Source organism: Pseudorasbora parva, chromosome 4 (assembly GCF_024679245.1).
Source record: "Pseudorasbora parva isolate DD20220531a chromosome 4, ASM2467924v1, whole genome shotgun sequence".
Lineage (NCBI taxonomy): Eukaryota > Metazoa > Chordata > Actinopteri > Cypriniformes > Gobionidae > Pseudorasbora > Pseudorasbora parva.
The window spans coordinates 37,354,230-37,372,907 of record NC_090175.1 but is presented as its reverse complement, the minus strand read 5'-3'; the positions used below and the strand labels follow the sequence as shown (position 1 = coordinate 37,372,907).

Below are 18,678 nucleotides of genomic sequence, written 5' to 3'. Positions count from 1 at the left end.
GTGAAAATTAATATTAAAATTTAAAAAATAAAAAGTGTGGGGGGGGGGGGGGGGAATGCCCGCGGTATAGGCGTGGCTGTCCGCTTTGCAGCCTGAGGGTTCAGGGATGAGTCACAGTAGTCAATGCTGAAAGTTGACGCGTCTTGCATGGAAGATGACAGAAAGTGCAGAGCCCAACGCCCGCAGCAGAGAAAGAGATTTTAACTCTCCAAAATCTAAAAAGCCATGTCTGGAAGTACTTTGGATTTTGGTCGGTAGGATCTAAAATTGCTGAGCCACGAGATAAAGTTGAATGTAAGCGATGTAAGATACAGTTAGCATACCATGCCTTTTTATTTAATGTTAAACAGAAACATTACTAAAGTGTAGGCTACTGTACTGACTCAATAGAAGTTGCATGAATAAAGGATACATGCACTGCTTCCACTGGTTTGATTATTTACCGTTTCATGTCAAGGAAAAGTTCCATGTTTAGCACAGCACAGCTTGCTCGGAGAGTTAACTATGCTGTAAAACTTAAATTAATATTAATAATATTTGTTTCAATCACTGAATAAAGCCTGCTATATTTGGGAGAAGAGGCGACCCTAAATTGCTTGCACAAAACTCTTTATCAGCACTCAAAGTTTGTTCATTTAATTATGTTCCGTTATGTGCAGAGTGTGAGAGTGAGGTCGAGAGAGAGTGAAGTATGCGTTCTTGGCCATTATGATGTGAGCTCCAGACCGTCAGCGGCGTTCATCGCTCATGTACCCTCAGAGAACAGCTTCATCTAGTTGATTTACTAAGTAATACGTTGTCAATTATGTTTGAACTTAAATAGACTACCTAAGTAGTTATGTCTCTTTGTTTGTATTAATGTGTCCTGTTATTGACATACTGCACGTCATTAACAGAATGCGCAACCAGATGTTCGAATTAGTGTTATCACGATACCAGAATGACTTCGATACGATACCAGACTAAAATACCTCGAAACTGATACTAGATCGATACCACGGTAAAAAAACTTTTTTTTTTAACATGATTAATATAACAGAACTTTTTACAGAACTTGATTGTTTTATTTTTTAACTAAAAATAGTTCCATGTTCCTTTGTTTTGATTTGAACGATTCTGATTCCGATACTTTCGATTTCGGTTCTTTCTGGTTCTCGATTCCTTTGAGGGGTGGAGTCAAAACATGTCGCAGCGATTTTCAAAGCTATTTTAAATACCACGGGGGAGAAAACACTGCATTTACTGTCAAATAGATATTTTTAATATAATAATTTTTTTTGTCCATCTATTGAAACTCTAGGCAATCAAAAAATTCTTCTGAAGAGATTACTTTATATGATTAAGCTTTTTCTCATATATAAACATTGATCAATTACTATTAAAATTATCTCACAAATAATATTTGTGATTTAGCAAAATTTAATAAAATTTCAGCACAAGGCACAAGGAAGCTTGATTTCGAATGGTAAATTGAATTTAAAAAGATGATTAAACAGTAATAAAAAAGAACAAATAAACAGATTACAAACAATAGCACAAATAAATACAATAGAATACAAATGAAATAGACTGATTTATTTTGTCAGGTAGGTCTAACAAAATTCTAAGTAATTAAATTAAAACAACATTGGATAATGTTCTTTGTAAAAAAAAATTAAATAGCCTACAGATGAATCCATTAAAGGGGGAGTGAAATGCTGTTTCATGCATACTGAGCTTTTTACACCTTTAAAGACTTGGATTCCCATCCTAAACATAGACAAAGTTTCAAAAACTAATGTTGGACGTTTGATGGAGTATTTCTGTGTTAAAAATACTCCTTCCGGTTTCTCACAAGTTTCGGCGAGTTTTTTTCGAGTATGGGTCTACTTGATGTTAATAGAGCGGAAGGTCCTTGTATGGGCCGTACGGGCTCTTCTCCCGGTAGGGTGTGCGCGCGCGTAACTAGAGGGAGAGAGAGGAAATGCACGCTGTAAACAGTCTCTCAGGTGCAGATCCAGTCCTCCGTGAAGACTTATGTCGCGCGCCGCGCTCCACTTTATTCCTATGGGTGACGTCGAGCGACTTCAACGCTTCAGCACAGTATTCCGGGAAGGCAGCGCTGCATTTGAACCGATTTGAACGCAGAAATGACAGGAAGCTTCAAGGCATCGTTTCAGTCGCTTCGCAAAGTGGATTTCCACGGTCACTGCTGTCACAGGACTTCACCAAATCATACCAAAGAAGTGTGTTTTTGACAGAGCGGTCCCAGCGATAAAGGTTCAGTCCTGCTTTGGAAGCAGCCGGTGAGTAAATCAACTTCAAATGTCTCTGCTATTGGCTACCGTCGCATGAGTAAACGATACGATCGCGTGCTTCGTCATTCAAATGCGCTAACGGTTACTCCATTGTTGTTCTGTATAACGTTACACTATTCTGACTCTGACGTGCAAAACCGTTTTGCTTGCTACCTCTAAGGTCTAGTCACATACAATAGTCCATAAACCGAATCATGTCCTCATAAACTGCGCGTAAAGACACACAAAGGCTCCTAAATACAGTACATACTACAGAGACGGACATCCTGATGTTGCCGTTTCTCCTGTTCAATTTATTTCAGCCTCAGATTTGATTGTGGATCATTATCTGTATTAGCTGAGATAGCGATGGGTTTCTCCACGCTTGAGGACGTCACCGCTTTGTGCACATTCGTCATTCTTTAGCTCCGCCCACACGATACGCCTCCAGGCGCTTGGTTTTTTCCGGAAAGACTCGGTACAGCCCATTTTTCTATTATAAATATGATAAAACTAAAGACTTTTCGGAGATATGAAGGATGCAATACTACTCTATAGGTACTCAAGATTGACATGAGATTGACTGAAACTGAGTGTTTCACCCCCCCTTTAAAGTTACACAAGTTGATCAGTCAAGAGCAGTGTGATCTGATCATCTGTCTTTTTGCAGTTTGAATAACAAATAACTGCTGTCCCTTTAATACCTAACGCACGCATTGAACCTAAACACTACTCCTGTTACTCATTCTTCCTGAACTGTTTATGACTGTGTTTACGTTAATACTGTTCAAGATGTGCACTGAGAATTTTTTGAGTGTATTTGACCAATAATAAGCTGGGAAAAGTAGCAAATGTTTGCACTTGTATGTCAGAGGCATCTTTATTACGATGTGTGTGTGCGCTTCAGATGTGAGCGCGAAATCTGCGAGGATTAGTAGAATTGTGCAATCCCGCGCAAAATTTAGACCGATCACACACTATCACTAACACGCTGTCATGAGGAAAAATCCAGTAGAACGTGTGTTTACTGTGCTCAGGGTTAACCAGGCTGAACTCGGTCATTCAGAGAGGAGAGGAGAGCGCAGCTGGTATCGATACTGTAGAAACCGAGTCTTGTATCGTTTCATATATTCTAGTATCGATACACATCAAAATATCGATATTTCTGACAAAACTAGTTCGCAAATTCGTGTTTTTTAGAGGGAATATTTGAATGTCATTTTTGAGCAATTTTGACAGCCCTAGTAAAATGATTTTGCACTAAAGGTGAACTATCCCTTTAAGGTCACACACTGCATGCAATTACAATAAAGCCCTGTATTTTAGAGGCTAGGTTAGAGCAGCATAACTGCATGTAGGCTACACCTACACCTATAAGCAGCATTGCATCATAGTAGAGCGCACTGTTGCAGCACGTTTCTTACTTCCCTATCGGACTCATTCATTCATTCTTCAATGTCATTTCACAACACTACAGGACCTACAAACAAAATCGCTCCCAATCTCACTTGGCTACAACGTGGGTCACATACAGACCTTCACTCAAGCTTGAAACTCAGCTAATGTATAACAGGGGCTTTCAACTCGCTTGTGGACGTGGGAGGAGGGAAAAAAGTGAGCAATTTCCAGAAAGTGCTAACTGACTTCCTCGTGTTTGGGGCTGGTCAAGAGAAATGAGCTGTTATTACATCACAGGAGCTGTGCTGTATTGATATGTATCACACATGATCTATGGGAAACTGTAAGACGACTTTAAAGCTGACAGAGCACTGACATAATTTCAAGGAGGTTGTACAGTAGGTCACTGCTGAAAAATCAAACCAGGTTCCTGGATTAATGGATTAATGGATAATAGCTTCACATAAGGACTGCCTGCAATGACAGGAACAGGGAGAAACAACCTAAAGGAAGCAGTGTGTATAAACAGGTTGACCAACCTTTAAAGAAATCACCACTAAACTAAAACAGAGAATACTGCAGCAGAACACATAGCCTTTCAATGTTTTCAAATGCACAGTAATACAAACACCTCCACACTTTTGCTTGAAAAGTATGATATGAGACTTGGTAATAAACCAAGTAAGCTATTAAATAGCCACATAGCTTGAAACAGTACAGTACCGTTAAAGTGACAACTTTGTACGTTCTTCATCCCTAAAAAGTGAATATTAGTATAATATACATATACATATATATATATATAGAGAGAGAGAGAGAGAGAGAGAGAGAGAGAGAGAGAGAGAGAGAGAGAGAGAGAGAGAGAGAGAGAGAGAGAGAGAGAGAGAGAGAGAAAAATATAGCTGGCTGAAGTTTAGAAGAGAAATGTTTATCAAATTTTAAACAAATCATCTAAAAAAGGGGGGCAAAAAAATCTAAAAAAGTTTGCAAAAAGAAAGAAAATCTAAAAAAAAGTTTGCATGTGTTTTATGTTGTGTCATAACTGATACATAAGGCTTACATGGCCCATGAATTGCTTCAGTCCACTAATCGTTCATCTTTAAATATTAATAACAATATGAAAGTGTTTTTTTTTTTTTGTTGTTGTTTTTTAAATCAGTAAAGGTTTCACAACAAAAATATCTGTATGCATTTTTAAAGTGATATACTCTAAGGACTTTTACTTGCTATAAAAGTATGAACTATTAATCAGAAGGCATAGAAGATTGCGTGCAGCAGATTTTTGACCAAAGAGATTTGGTCATATTGATCATTTAGAGGCCTTAGAAATTCATGTATTAAATATGATGGTCTTTGGAGTATTCCGAGTCTGAGAGTTTACATTCTCTCCAAACTTCACTTTGCATTCAATCTAGACTATTAACATAGGCCTAGTATTGCGTCTATGTAACCTGATGTTAGTGTATTAAACAAGGACAACGGGAACACCACATCAGCCTTACTGGGATTCAACTTCATGAATCATTCAAGCCAAGCAGCAGACTTTCTGTGGTATAACTGCAAACTAAAAACTTCGATAGTCATACACATTTGTTCTCGACCAGCTACGGTGTCTTTAGATCTCTATTTAAAGGCTTTAATCAGCTTACCAGATTGAAGATCGTCTCCACAATGTCCCGATTGGAGACTTCACCAGCCTCCAGGAGCCCCTCCAGCACGGCGAACTTCATGCGGATTCCTCTGATGGGGATCCCGACGGCGCTGTCACCTGCGCTCGCCATGGCAGAGTCAGGTGAGAGGGGAACAGGTGAAACACCTGTTTGACCCTACCGCAGAGTTAAATCTATGGGAAAATATACGGAATATCTCTCTCTCGTTAAGTTGACAGCTGTGACGAGCAGGTCCTGGTCTCCATTCACATCCAGTTTATCCTTTAGTTTCTCGCGCTCTCGGCGGGAAGCGTCGGTTGATGTCACTACACCTGACTAACAGGAATTATTCTACCGTAGAGAGGCAGAGCAGCATTAAACTTGACAAAAGAATGACGAAACCGCGCTGTGTTGATCCTAGATAAGAAAACCAATGCTTGTCAGTGTCCGCCGGCCTAATAAAGGAAAGGCATTTAAACAATAATGTAATATAAGTGTTTGCGAGTATTTGTCAAACAGGAAACAGCGGTCATGAAGAGATTCCGCGCAGGTAGACGTACCGATAAGAACAAGACGCAAAAAACTACAAAATATAAGGCATGGAACGTCCGACATTGGCTCCCGGTGGGCCCTCCAAAGAGAAGTCAATCCGCTTGGTCCCTGTGGGAACTGTTGGAGTGAAGTTTCAGCGGTAACCCACTTTACAGCGCCATCTCTTCCTGAATCAGCTCTCACTCCGCTCCGTCTCCGCCATGACAGTGGAGCTGCGTGAGAGAGAGCTGCGCATGCGCAGTGCGCCAAGAGAGCCGAGAAGGGGGTAGGGTGGGGGGCTCAGGTGTGTCAGGTACAAATAACCTATAAGGACAAAGTGACACTTTATACTGAAGATCTCGAGACATGGACGCTCTGTTGTGGTTCAATGACATGGACACATCTGCAGGGCAGAATAATAAAAGGCTATAGCATCCTCATCAGAAAAATGGGTTTGCACCAAGTAGCCTAAAGGTAAATGAGGATTGTGTAAAATCCAAAACATATGCACTTACTTCACTTTTCTGAAATATAATACTGTGTTATGCATAAGAAATACGGTTTGGAATTACATGAAGGTGTGGCCTAAACAATGATAGAATTGGTGATTAATCCTTTAAAGTCAGCATGAAATAAAAATTCACCCTATATTTACCTTATTGTGCATGATTCATCCTTGTAGTCTGCTTAAACCCTGTCCTTCCACAACTTACTGAATCCAATTTACACATCTCAAAATCCAATCAATAATCGATAAATAAAAGTAAAGGTCCCTGCCCTATTTTTTTCTGTTTTGATAACGCATTAAATTCAGATGTATATCAGATAAAAAGATATGTTATGTCTCACTAACTTTAAAGAATAATTTATTTGTTTTCTTATCCTATTGTATTTAAATCTGAGCTTAGATTTGTGCTATAGCCTATGGTTGTTTTTAGATTTAATGTGAACAATTCTTCAAATTTTCACTTTTTAATTTCACTTACAATTATGGATATTGTGTTGCATGTAAACTTTAATATTTACTATACTCTAATAGAACATTATCCTCTACAGAGGTCTTGCATATTAAGGAATTGATTAACTATCTATAGCTTTAAGAATAAATGTGCTCACGTGTCATTATTTTTCAAGTGTGGTTTCATGGCCCCTTTGAGTCGTTGCCAATGAGTCAGCAGCACATTGACTTTGTTGACTCTATACTATCCCTCAGGGCCACAGCATTAAAGGTCTAGACTAGCAACAATGAACAATTTGTCTCACAGCCATTTAACTTTATAGACATCCTGAAGAATGCCACACAGACACAAACATGAAGCATCCATTGCAGAAATGAATGTGCAAAATGCTTATGTTTAGTGTTCTTATCACCATTTTCCATGTGTTTTCTTACCTAACTGAAAAGTCTGTATAGTGTTTGTGGTAGCTATTTAAGCAAGCCAGATATAGTGCAAATAAAAGCCTTATGCAGATGCAAAATGTCATGTAAATTATGCAGCATTGCAGCTATTGTGAGTGAGGCAAGTGTGAGCTTTTGTTTTTTCTAAAGAACTGTGTGAAGGATAACGTTTTGAAATAATAATGGGATTCATCTGAGCAGTTAACTCAGATTAAATAGAATATTTCTGTTGCCATTAGGGGATTGATGTCATCATTTGCCCTCAGCCACCTCTGAATATTAACTGCTAGTTTGGCCTTCTCGTTTGACACTATGTTGCTAGTAAAAGTGAATTTAGACTTAAGACACCGTAACTATGAAAGACGTAGTCTCATTCACATTGTAGGCTAAAAATATATATGGAACTAAACTTCCTTTTTCGCCCATTATTAATAAGTGGTTTTCCCGTTCTGTATAAATAATAGTTTGGCAGATGAGGGATGATTAAAGAGGAAAATGTGAGCCAGAGGTTAGTTATTGTGATTTCGTCAAATTGGCAAAGCATGTATCAAAAAGTAGTTTAATAAGTGCGTCTAAGCACTAGATGGAGCACGAGTGCTTTACAGCGAGGCCAGAGAAATCTCGCGAGATATGTTTATTCGCGTATTCTCGCCGTCTCTTTAATTCTCGCGGTATTTCCTTATTTCCTCCTCTTTCACTCCCTGTGTTCATCATGGCAGTCGGCAAGAATAAGAGGCTGACCAAAGGTGGCAAAAAAGGTGCCAAAAAGAAGATGTAAGTCACAAATGAATCTCTCGACTATGTCGTTGCACTGTTAAAAGTTATTCTGGAGGGTATTCGATGTTTGTGGATAAAGGATGTGGTCGATATTGAGAAGATTGTATGTAGCGGTCCTGCTAGCCTGGCTGGTTTACTGTTGGCCCGTGCTGTGTTATGTGTGCTCTGATATTAAATTTAGGTCAGAGATTTGTAGGTCTTAGTACTGTTTTCTGATATATTTATCATACAAGTTACATTAAGTATTTTCAGCAAAAAGGACCAAGGTAAACAGAATGCTAACGTAAGCACCGAGAGCGCCAGCTAGTTTTCCAGCACACTTCACTGACATAAGACTTGCAGCGTGACATGTATTGAATGCTTAAAGTTAATTTTGAACTTTCGAGACCACATCAAAAAAAGTAAATATAAGTTGATGTTATCATTTGCACCATAAAAACTTGCTTGTACCTCTCCGAAAAGTGTTTACACGCGTGTTTTCTCTTGCAGTGTGGATCCATTCTCCAAGAAGGACTGGTATGATGTTAAGGCACCAGCCATGTTCAACATCCGCAACCTGGGCAAGACCTTGGTCACCAGGACTCAGGGAACCAGTAAGTGTTTTTGTGTCTGTGACGTTTCCTCCCAGATTATAGCATCAGGTGTTAACACTACTGGGAAAGGGTTGATCTTGCTGTACATTAAATGCCATGCGTCCCACGAATCAATATTCATGCCTTATTGCAGTGGGAATGCATGATGACAGTTTCGGCCCCAGATGAAAAACAATGATTACTGTTGTGAGATCACCTGACATTCCCATAAAATCCAAGTTTGTCACAACACTACAAACTGCAGCAAATTGAACACCATGTCTCTAATCTAGGAATTGCCTCTGATGGTCTGAAGGGACGTGTGTTTGAGGTCAGCCTGGCTGATCTCCAGAACGATGAGGTTGCCTTCCGCAAGTTCAAACTGGTCACAGAAGACGTGCAGGGCAAGAACTGCCTCACCAACTTCCATGGCATGGACCTCACCCGTGACAAGATGTGCTCCATGGTCAAGAAGTGGCAGGTAAAATCTAGTTACACATGGGCTTAACTTGTTTCATGCTTAAGGTTGTAGAGCTTGCCACACAGAAAAGCTCCATTGCTAAGGCTCTATTTCACTTGGTTCTATTCATACACATGGATATGTTCACCCTGGTGGTGCTCTAATGCCGTATGCCCTTAATGAAGGACAAAAGAATTCAAAAAAGTTCTGCTCATTCTTATAATGGCAGCCAGCATCAAGCTTTTACAAAAGATGCAAAAGAATCGCAGAATGTTCCCATATGATGCATATGTTCCAAGAGTTGTGGGGGTAACGATATGAAACTATGCATTAATGGCAAGCCTGACCAAGTTGGTCTTCTGTGCACTCCTATGCCATGTGACTCCGATCGCTCCACAGTTCAGTTCTCATCCAGAAAAGGCATGCAAGTCGTGAGAAATCAAGAAAACAAAAACACAACACAAAATAGAACTTCATTTGTTGGCGGTCAGTTGATGCATGTGAATGCAAATAATTTAGGGCAAACACTAGATATTCACATCAAAAGAAGGTACATGGATTGTACTTTGTCACACTCATGTTAATCTTGTTTTATCACAGTTTGTGCTTTTTCTGGGTGAGACGGTGAACTGTGGAGCTAACAAAGTCACACGAATGAGCATATAGCATAACAGTTCTGAAAACTACATTTATTTCATATTGTATACTCCAGGACACTTGAAATATGAGACATGTCACATGAGATCATTCTGTGATACTTTTCTGTCTTTTTAAAGCCTGATGCTGGTCACTATTTACTAAGGGTGTCACAATTTCGATTTTAAATAATTTTCTTCAACAACCAGTTTTCACAGACAAAAATGAGACCGAAATAAAAACTAGTTTTGGATGACGACAAACTATGAAAATCTACTGTCATTTTCGTCAACAAATAAAATGTTAGGGAGGGTCGATTAGGTAACTTGGAGAACTAACCGGGGGGGATACCGCGTCCTTCAGGGGAGCTGCACTAATCTCCAATACAACGCTTCAGACCGGCTCACTCAATGGATAGTACACATTTGTGCCAGGCTGTTTTAGATGGTTGCGACAATGCATATTTTGTCTACCTCATCTGAACTTGAATGAGCATACTGCAATAATAAGGCGCATGCATTTCCAAATAAGAGTCAATGTGTATTTAGGCATTTAATTAGCGTGCTAGAACCACACTGAAATCCAAGTAGAACGCATCTCACAGCTACAGTGATTTCCTTCATGTACAATAATGTAGGAGAAAATTATTGAAGGTCTGAGCAGTGTACATTTAGTTGCCTTGACTACAGATTGCTGGACCTCCAGAGTAACCGAGGTCTTCATGACTGTCACAGCACACTTCATTTTATTGTTTTTTCGTTGTGAACTTAAATGTCATCTGTGAATGAGCAAAAACCTAGATGGCAGGTTATTTTACTTAAGTTTTCAAATGACTCAAGATGTTAGTTGTTACATTGTTGTTAATAAATGTTTTAAATTTGACAATGCATTGTGGTAGATTGCGAACAAAGGTCAGGTATTATATTGCATAAAAGTGTAGTCTAAAAATGGCACAGCAACCTGTGCTTAAACCCCTACTATTTACTGCCATTTAAATGGATGAGCGAGACTGAGGACTAAATAAATCTCTCCAACCTTTTTGTGGTCCATACGATAGAAGGGACATACAGCATTAGAACAACTCCAGTGTGAGCAATGCATGGTTTTTTTTCCTTTTAGGATGAACTGTCCCTTTAAAACTGCAGCGTTGCAGGAAAGTTGAGTAGATGTTTAAAAGATGTTGCAGAGAGAGATGGCCTATAACCATTGCAGCATCTGAAGAATTTTAGCATGCTCAATCTAGTGACCTCCCCTTTAGTATTGTGTTGTTGAATTTAACAGCAGTGATGCTTTGACATGTTCTAAGATCTTGCTACAAGTTCCTTTTACCATGTTAAATGATTGGTTTCACCTTTAACAGGTAAGTCATACATTGCTCACCCTCAAGCCATCCTAGGTATATAAATGACTTTCTTCTTTCTGATGAACACAGTCTATCTTGTACTAATAAATATCCTAATTTTCCAAGCTTTATAATGGCAGTGAACAACTCAGAAGCTCAAAATGCATCCATCATAAACTCACTCCACACGGCTCAGGGGTTAATAAAGGCCTTCCAAAGCGCTGTATTTGAGTATTGAGAGAGATCCATATTTAACAAGCTATTAAACTAAATTAACTAGCTGCCGCCAGGTCGCCTTCCATATTAATACTAAACCTTTTAGTTTTTTGGGTCAAGTACTTATTTGTCTGATTGGAAAGTTCTGTGTACAGTAGCTATCTTAATTTCTTTTTGTGCAAGTTTTTAAAATGCTAATGGGTTCTTTCCCATTAGACAATGATTGAAGCCCATGTTGATGTGAAGACCACCGATGGCTATCTTCTCCGCCTGTTCTGTGTGGGTTTCACCAAGAAGCGCACCAACCAGATCAGAAAGACCTCTTACGCTCAGCACCAGCAGGTCCGTCAGATCCGCAAGAAGATGATGGAAATCATGACCCGTGAGGTCCAGACCAATGACCTCAAGGAGGTGGTCAACAAACTGTACGTGTAGTTTTCCTCCTCGTTTATGCCATAATTTTGTGTTCGGGAGGGTTGTTAGGCCCTGTTCCTGAAGGCCTATCTTCCTGGGTAGTTCAAATGCAGCCCTTATTTAACAATAATGAACCAGCTAGTTAAAGTCTTTGTTACTAATGGAAGATTATTAGCAGCTGTTTGAAAAACTGCATTAAGGTCCTTTAAGAATGTGGTTTGATACTCCTGTAGTAAATGAAATGGGATATGATTTACTCTGGTTGAAATATTTGATTGACTGTTGAGATTATGCGGTCAACTGTTTTCTTAAAGGGATCCCCTGGTGTTGAGACTTGTATGGCTTAATGTAACATAAATGATGTCTCTTACTGAATTATGTAGTAGAAAACCCATGAAAGACATGTATGTTTGAGTGTGTTTTAAGTATAATTACAAAGGAATTCATTGGTTTTGTTTAACTCTGAAACAATTTTCGAGTTGCGTTGTGGTAAAAATAGCTACGGGTAATGCCAGCTGATTGAGGAGTTCAACCACTCTACGTCATCAACCTAGAACGCAAACAAAATGGCGCCGCCCATGGTCCAAATATAAAATCGATTTTTTAAATAACGTAGATCTTTCATGGGTTTTCTACCACATAATTCAGTAAGAGACATCATTTATGTTATATTAAGCCATACAAGTCTCAACACCATGGGATCCCTTTAACGTTTTTAGGTGTTTTTTTTTATTATTCAATGGAACTTGATTTAATGGAATTTGGAATAACTGAGTGCTGAGATTAAGTCAAGATGGAGTAATTTTTTGCTTGGGTTTAAACCTGAAAACTTTGGCTGCTGTGATCTATAACTTGTGCAGCTGTGTGTAATAAATGGTTTTCTCTTGTTGTGCAGGATTCCTGACAGTGTTGGCAAGGACATTGAAAAGGCCTGCCAGTCCATCTACCCTCTACATGACGTTTACGTCAGGAAGGTTAAGATGCTGAAAAAGCCCAAGTTTGAGCGTAAGTGAAGTTGTATGACACATGCAGGGCTTTTTTTTTAATTTTTTATAAATGCTCATGACTGATAATTAAATGTTTTTCACAGATGTTAAAGCACCATTTCATGGTCTGGGTTCTATGCATTGACACTTAAAGGGTTAGTTCACCCAAAAATGAAATTTCTTTCATTAATGACTCACCCCAATGTCGTTCCACACCCGTAAGACACACCCGTTCATCCTCGGAACACAGTTTAAGATATTTTACATTTAGTCCGAGGGCTTTCTGTCCTTTGAATGTAAGTGCATGCCCACTTGCTGTCCACGTCCAGAAGGTAATGAAAACCTCATCAATGTAGTCCATAGGTGACATTAGTTGGTTAGTTAGACTCTTTTGAAGCGTTGATAGATTTGGGTCCAAAAATAACAAAAATACGACTTTATTCAGCATTGTCTTTTCCATGTTCCTCAAATAAAGATTCAAACGGTCATGAATCATGATTCAGATCGCGTGTCAAACTGGCAAACTGCTGAAGTCACGTGACATTGGCAATAAGAATCACGAATCAATCTGTTGATTCGCAACCGTTTGATTCGTTTGATTTGAGGTTTGAAGACAATGCTGAATAAAGTCGTATTTTTGGACCAAAATGTATTATCGACGCTGCAAAAGAGTGGGGGGAGGATGAACGGAGGTCTGTGGAACAACATTAAGGTGAGTCATTAATGAAATAGATTTTTGGGTGAACTAACCCTTTAAGCGATATTTGTTCATCCCATTGTTGTTGGACATGACAAGTTGTTTGAGTTAATTGCATGATAACCGATCAACTGACCATCTTAACTGACCAAATTTGCATAGTGATCACTTTGATTCCCAAGCTGTTTTGCAGTTTGCAGTCTTCCAATCTTTGAAATTTGGACAGGTTCTTTTTCTTTTCTTTTTAGGTTTAGTAGAAGGAAACTGAGAATCAATCTGTAAATGTAGGATGAGTGGGTTAATGTATTATGAATATTGAATTTTCTTTTATTGTACAGTTGGTAAATTGATGGAGCTTCACGGTGAGGGTGGAACCAGCAGTACTACTGCTAAACCAGCAGAGGGTGACACTGGGGCCAAGGTGGAGAGAGCTGACGGATATGAGCCCCCCATCCAGGAGTCGGTTTAAAAATCTAACACCAACGCCAAGTTTCAATAAACGTGTAAATGAGTCTTTGTGTACTGTTATCTTTTCCTTTCATAAAGTAGATATTACATCAAACCTGCTGAACATCATGGTCTTGCTTTTATCTCCATTCAGAAATATCAATCTATTTTGATTCTAGAATTTAGACTGTTGCCATACTTGGTGGTATTGGCAGTGTTGGAGTAAATTGTAATGTTAAATCAAAAATAGTTTTAAGCAAAAATAAATAGCAAAAATCTGATAGTTTTACTGTTAATTTCTGGCCATGAAGATAGCCACAGAAGCTGGCATGGTGCTGGCAAAAAAGTACAGGTGCTGGTCATATAATTAGAATATCATCAAAAAGTTGATTTATGTCACTAATTCCATACAAAAACTGAAACTTGTATATTATATTTATTCATTACACACAGACTAATACATTTCAAATGTTTATTTTAATTATGATAACTGACAACTAAGGAAAATCAAATTTTTCCATTTGAGTTGAATGTTTGACTAGAAGAAATTGTCACCCACATAATCTGGAGTTGGTTCATGATGATGCACTTATTTTGTTCTTGAATTTCCACAAAGTATTTAGAGCATGCCTTTTATACACTCCTGAACAAAATCTTAAGACCAGGGGATGCATTGCAAGTTTTACATATTTCACACTAGTGGATCATAACCGGGTTGTAAGTGCTGCTTCAAAATGCCAAAAGAAGAAACAGGAGCAAGAGACAAAAAATAGAGAGTAGGAAATTTATTGAAAACTGCATTTAAACTCAAACAGGCCGTTCATCAGCTGATCAAAAGTTTAAGACCATAGCCCAAAAATAAACGCACAACAGTACTAAAAGTGTCAAAAAAGGACTCGATAGAGAGTAACCCCACCGTTCTTGTCAATCACTTCAAAAACTTGTTTCGGCATGCTTGATGCGACTGTTTCCAGGAGGCTGGTGGGAACGTTGCTCCATGTGGTGAAGATGGCTTCAAGAAGGGCATCCACGGTCTGGAACTGATGTCCATTTTTGTAAACTTCCCTTGCCATCCATCCCCAAATGTTCTCAATGGGATTTAGATCAGGGGAACACGCTGGATGGTCCAAAAGAGCAACATTATTCTCCTGGAAGAAGTCCTTCGTCAGACGGGCTTTGTGAATTGCAGCGTTGTCCTGTTGAAAGACCCAGTCATTACCGCACAGACGGGGGCCCTCGGTCAAGAGGGATGCCCGCTGCAACAGATCCACATAGCCAGTCGCCGTTTGACGCCGCTGCACAACCTGAAGCTCCATTTTCCCATTGAAGGAAAAAGCACCCCAGATCATGATGGAGCCTCCTCCAATGTGCCGCATAGAAAACATCTCCGGTGGGATCTCCTTGTCATGCCAGTAACGTTGGAAGCCATCAGGAACGTCCAGGTAAAAAAAATTCTCGTCAGAGAATAAAACTTTCTTCCACTTTTCAATGTCCCATGTTTGGTGCTCCCTTGCAAATTCTAAACGGGCAAGTTTGTGTCGTGGGAGGAGACGTGGCCTTTGAAGATGTTTTTTGTTCTTGAAGCCCTTCTCTAGCAGATGATGTCTTATGGTTATTGGGCTGCAGTCAGCATCAGTAAGGGCCTTAATTTGGGTTGAGGATCGACCTGTGTCTTCACAGACAACCCATCGGATCCGGCGGCTCAGTGCAGGTGAAATCTTTTTGGGTCTATCACTTGACTTTTTTGTCCCATAACTCTCAGGATTTTTTAAGAAATGTAAAATGCGTCCAACCTCAGCAGCGATGGCGCGTTGCGAAAGGCCTTGCTTGTGCAGCTCAACAGTCCTGCCTCGTTCAAAGAGAGAAAGCCTTTTTGCCTTTGCCATCAGGAGATCTTGACAGATGACTGCTTGAAGGACAATGCCATGAAAGCCATAATTTTGTGCAGATTTTACCTTTTTATGGCTAAGGTCTTAAACTTTTGATCAGCTGATGAACGGCCTGTTTGAGTTTAAATGCAGTTTTCAATAAATTGGGGGGACTAAATATGTAAAGAGAATTTTCTCTGTTTACTTGACTAACCCTGTTCCCTGAAAAAGCAGGAACAAGATGCCTTCGCTGAGCGCTCTGGGAAAACATCTTTGACCATCTGTGTATGTGTGTAGCACTTCAATGAAATTGACCTCAGAAAGTGACATCGTTGGAATGCACGCACATCAGAGGCTATAATAAGATGTGCCACAGGTGCATCCTCAGGTATCAATATGTCTAAAGAGCAGTCCTGGGACATCCTCAGTGCGGGAATGAAGCGCAGCATCTCGTTTCCGCTTTTTCAGGGAAAGGTTGCAGTTAAGTAACCCGAGAAGTTCCATTTCAGTAGCTACTCTCAATGCTGCGCTGAGTGCTTTGGGAACAAGAATTCCCACACCGCCACACTAGGGATGTCTAGACCACTCACGGTTGTGTAGTGTGTGCTTCACAAGCATATGAAAGGTCTCGGAAATGAGCTTGTGATGTTGACCCAAAGATGTGTTACATGAACATGCAATCTATAAAGGATTTTGTCTCAAGACCACAGCTGAAGGCATATAAAGAGCAGAGAACTCCACCCCGCGCGCACTCTCTCTGTCTTCAAAATAAGCACCTTCTTAGCTCTCTCTCATATTTCACATATTAATCTAAATCAAAAGTTCAGAAGACCGAATCCATGTTGAACGTTGTGCATTTAGACAATTGTTTTGAATTACCGAGAGTTGCTAGACGACAGTCGCGGGCAGATTAGATTTGCTGCCGCTAGGGTGCATCTAGATTTCTAGGCTAAAATAACGTAGCTTCATAAAATGATTCTCGTCGCTTTTCTAAAATGATTGTATAACCACTGTAGTGAGATGGACGACGTCCATCGACGTCGTAACGACGTCTTTAGTGCCGTCTTTAGAGGAAATGACATTGGTGTCAATTTCAACACTTCTTTCATCTTCATCTGCTTCTGAAGATGAAAGGTCTGACTGGTGTCGAACGACGTTAGGGTAAGTAATTAATGTCAGAATTTTCATTTTTGGGTAAACTAACCCTTTAACCCGCTGTGCGCGCCCTTTGCGCGATGGCTTCTGGTTCATTCAAGCCAGCACATTTCCAACGAAAAAGCCTGTTCAACTTAAGAATGCACTTCAGTGTCTTTCACTTAATAATGTCTTATGTCTTAATAATGTCTTAATGCCAGAGACTGCTCTATATATGTATATGCCATTCCAAATTCAAAGTAAAATGATGTTTTATCAGTCCTCTCCATCTCCGACTTCTTTGGTTACAGTAGGCTATACTGACCGATGTGGTTCCCTAAACATAACTCGTGGCCACGAGAAATAGATGTCGTTCTCTCAAAATATGATTTCGAGGTCACGACATGATGTCGTTAACTCAACAAAATGATCTCGTGACCACGAATAATAATCACGTTCCCACAACTTAATATGACATTCCCACAAAATAATATCTCGTGGCAACAACATATTATCACGTTCCAATGAGTTTATATGTTGTGGTCTCGACAAAACTAAGTGAACCGAACATGTCCCCTACTGGTCACTGTACTGAATCACATAAGTGTTTCCCGATAAATTATCTTCATACACAAACCACTGTTCATTTTAACAGAAAATCAAGCTTAGGCTACTGGATGTGTCACTCGTTTTAATTGCAATCTCACAAAGTTCCATTATAATCTGTCTACACTGTTATTTATTTATATAGTACATATTGCTTTTATTAACATCTAAGTGCATACGTAGCACCATGTTATGACTGTTGGGAAAGCAGTGGTTTGATAAATGTTTTTTTTTTTTTTCTTGTGCTTGCAGGTTCATTCTTAGAATAAACCCTGATGGCACCAAATGGCAATCAAATCACAGATCAGCCGGACCTCTGGAAAAAGGGTCCAGAGAAAAATCGCCATCCTAAATCCCCTTGTGGCATCTTTCATCAGAGAGCTTGTTGACTTCGATTGGCAAAATTATTGAAGGCTTGTTCTGCATTTCAGTATGTTTACATTTTTAGCCATGTTAAAGGGTTAGTTCACCCAAAAATGAAAATTTGATGTTTATCTGCTTACCCCCCAGTGCATCCAACATGTAGGTGTCTTTAGCCCTATTCGCACGGGACTAGTAGCCTATTATCTGGGGACCTCTGGTGATTTGTAATAATTGCAGAGAATGACTGTGATCTTAATCCCATGCGAATCAGCCATGTCTGTAATTTGTAAAGTAAAAATTCCCCCGCAAATTACCTACCATATTTCACCGAACACCAAGGTCCTGTGATAATATTAGTCCTGTGCGAATCGGCATCTCTGTGATATGGCCAGGATTAGGCGGATTGTATATAATTTTTGTATGTTTTTTGTTTCCTGTGCGCATTTCTATCTTTATCTTTCACGAATAATGGAGGTTGCATAATGCGCACCGTTATGAATTCCCACACGGATACCTTCACTTTAGAATGAGTACCAATTTAGGAGAAAATTCCTTGAATGGTGTGTTTAATATTAATATCAATACTATTCTTAATGAAAAATATAACAACAGAACAGTACAATGACAAGCTCGCTTAAATGGGCGCTTTTACGCTTAGCTTTGAAACCGAATCTTCCACTGTCAGCTTCTCACTCATGATAAATGAAATCTGACTTCTGTGCTCAGTTCAGTTTTTAATTGTAGCATCTGTAGTCTAACTGAACGAAATTATTTTCATCACTATAAAACTATCAAAACGATATCGATACATACAGTCTTGTTCAAAATAATATCAGTACAATGTGACTAACCAGAATAATCAAGGTTTTTCGTATATTTTTTTATTGCTACGTGGCAAACAAGTTAC

At 39.4% G+C, this 18,678-nt stretch overlaps 2 protein-coding genes and 1 non-coding gene across 3 annotated transcripts in view; 2 read left to right on the top strand and 1 right to left on the bottom strand.

The window, feature by feature from the left end:
• lrba (LPS-responsive vesicle trafficking, beach and anchor containing) overlaps nt 1–6,089 on the bottom strand; it is a 334,073-nt gene extending 327,984 nt beyond the window's left edge. Inside the window, 1 exon segment of the mRNA XM_067441679.1 lies at nt 5,324–6,089. Within this exon segment, the coding sequence (XP_067297780.1) occupies nt 5,324–5,455 (132 nt within the window). The 5' untranslated portion in view covers nt 5,456–6,089.
• Nucleotides 6,090–7,916: 1,827 nt separating this feature from the next.
• rps3a (ribosomal protein S3A) lies at nt 7,917–13,865 on the top strand. Its single transcript, XM_067441676.1, has 6 exons — nt 7,917–8,027; nt 8,520–8,623; nt 8,896–9,083; nt 11,473–11,681; nt 12,566–12,675; nt 13,692–13,865. Exons 1-6 carry the CDS (start codon nt 7,966–7,968, stop codon nt 13,820–13,822), a joined length of 804 nt encoding a protein of 267 aa, XP_067297777.1. The 5' UTR covers nt 7,917–7,965; the 3' UTR covers nt 13,823–13,865.
• LOC137074225 (small nucleolar RNA SNORD73) lies at nt 8,761–8,827 on the top strand. Its single transcript, XR_010904949.1, has one exon. It is a non-coding gene; the product is annotated as a small nucleolar RNA SNORD73 (small nucleolar RNA).
• Nucleotides 13,866–18,678: the final 4,813 nt, after the last annotated feature.

What these genes read in the sequence shown, in the direction of transcription:
- rps3a (XM_067441676.1), top strand. Translation starts at nt 7,966, where the DNA reads ATGGCAGTCGGCAAGAATAAGAGGCTGACCAAAGGTGGCAAAAAAGGT. An exon ending in CCATGGTCAAGAAGTGGCAG is followed by an intron (nt 9,084 to 11,472) that starts GTAAAATCTAGT and finishes CTTTCCCATTAG; the next exon opens with ACAATGATTGAAGCCCATGT. An exon ending in GAAAAAGCCCAAGTTTGAGC is followed by an intron (nt 12,676 to 13,691) that starts GTAAGTGAAGTT and finishes TTTATTGTACAG; the next exon opens with TTGGTAAATTGATGGAGCTT.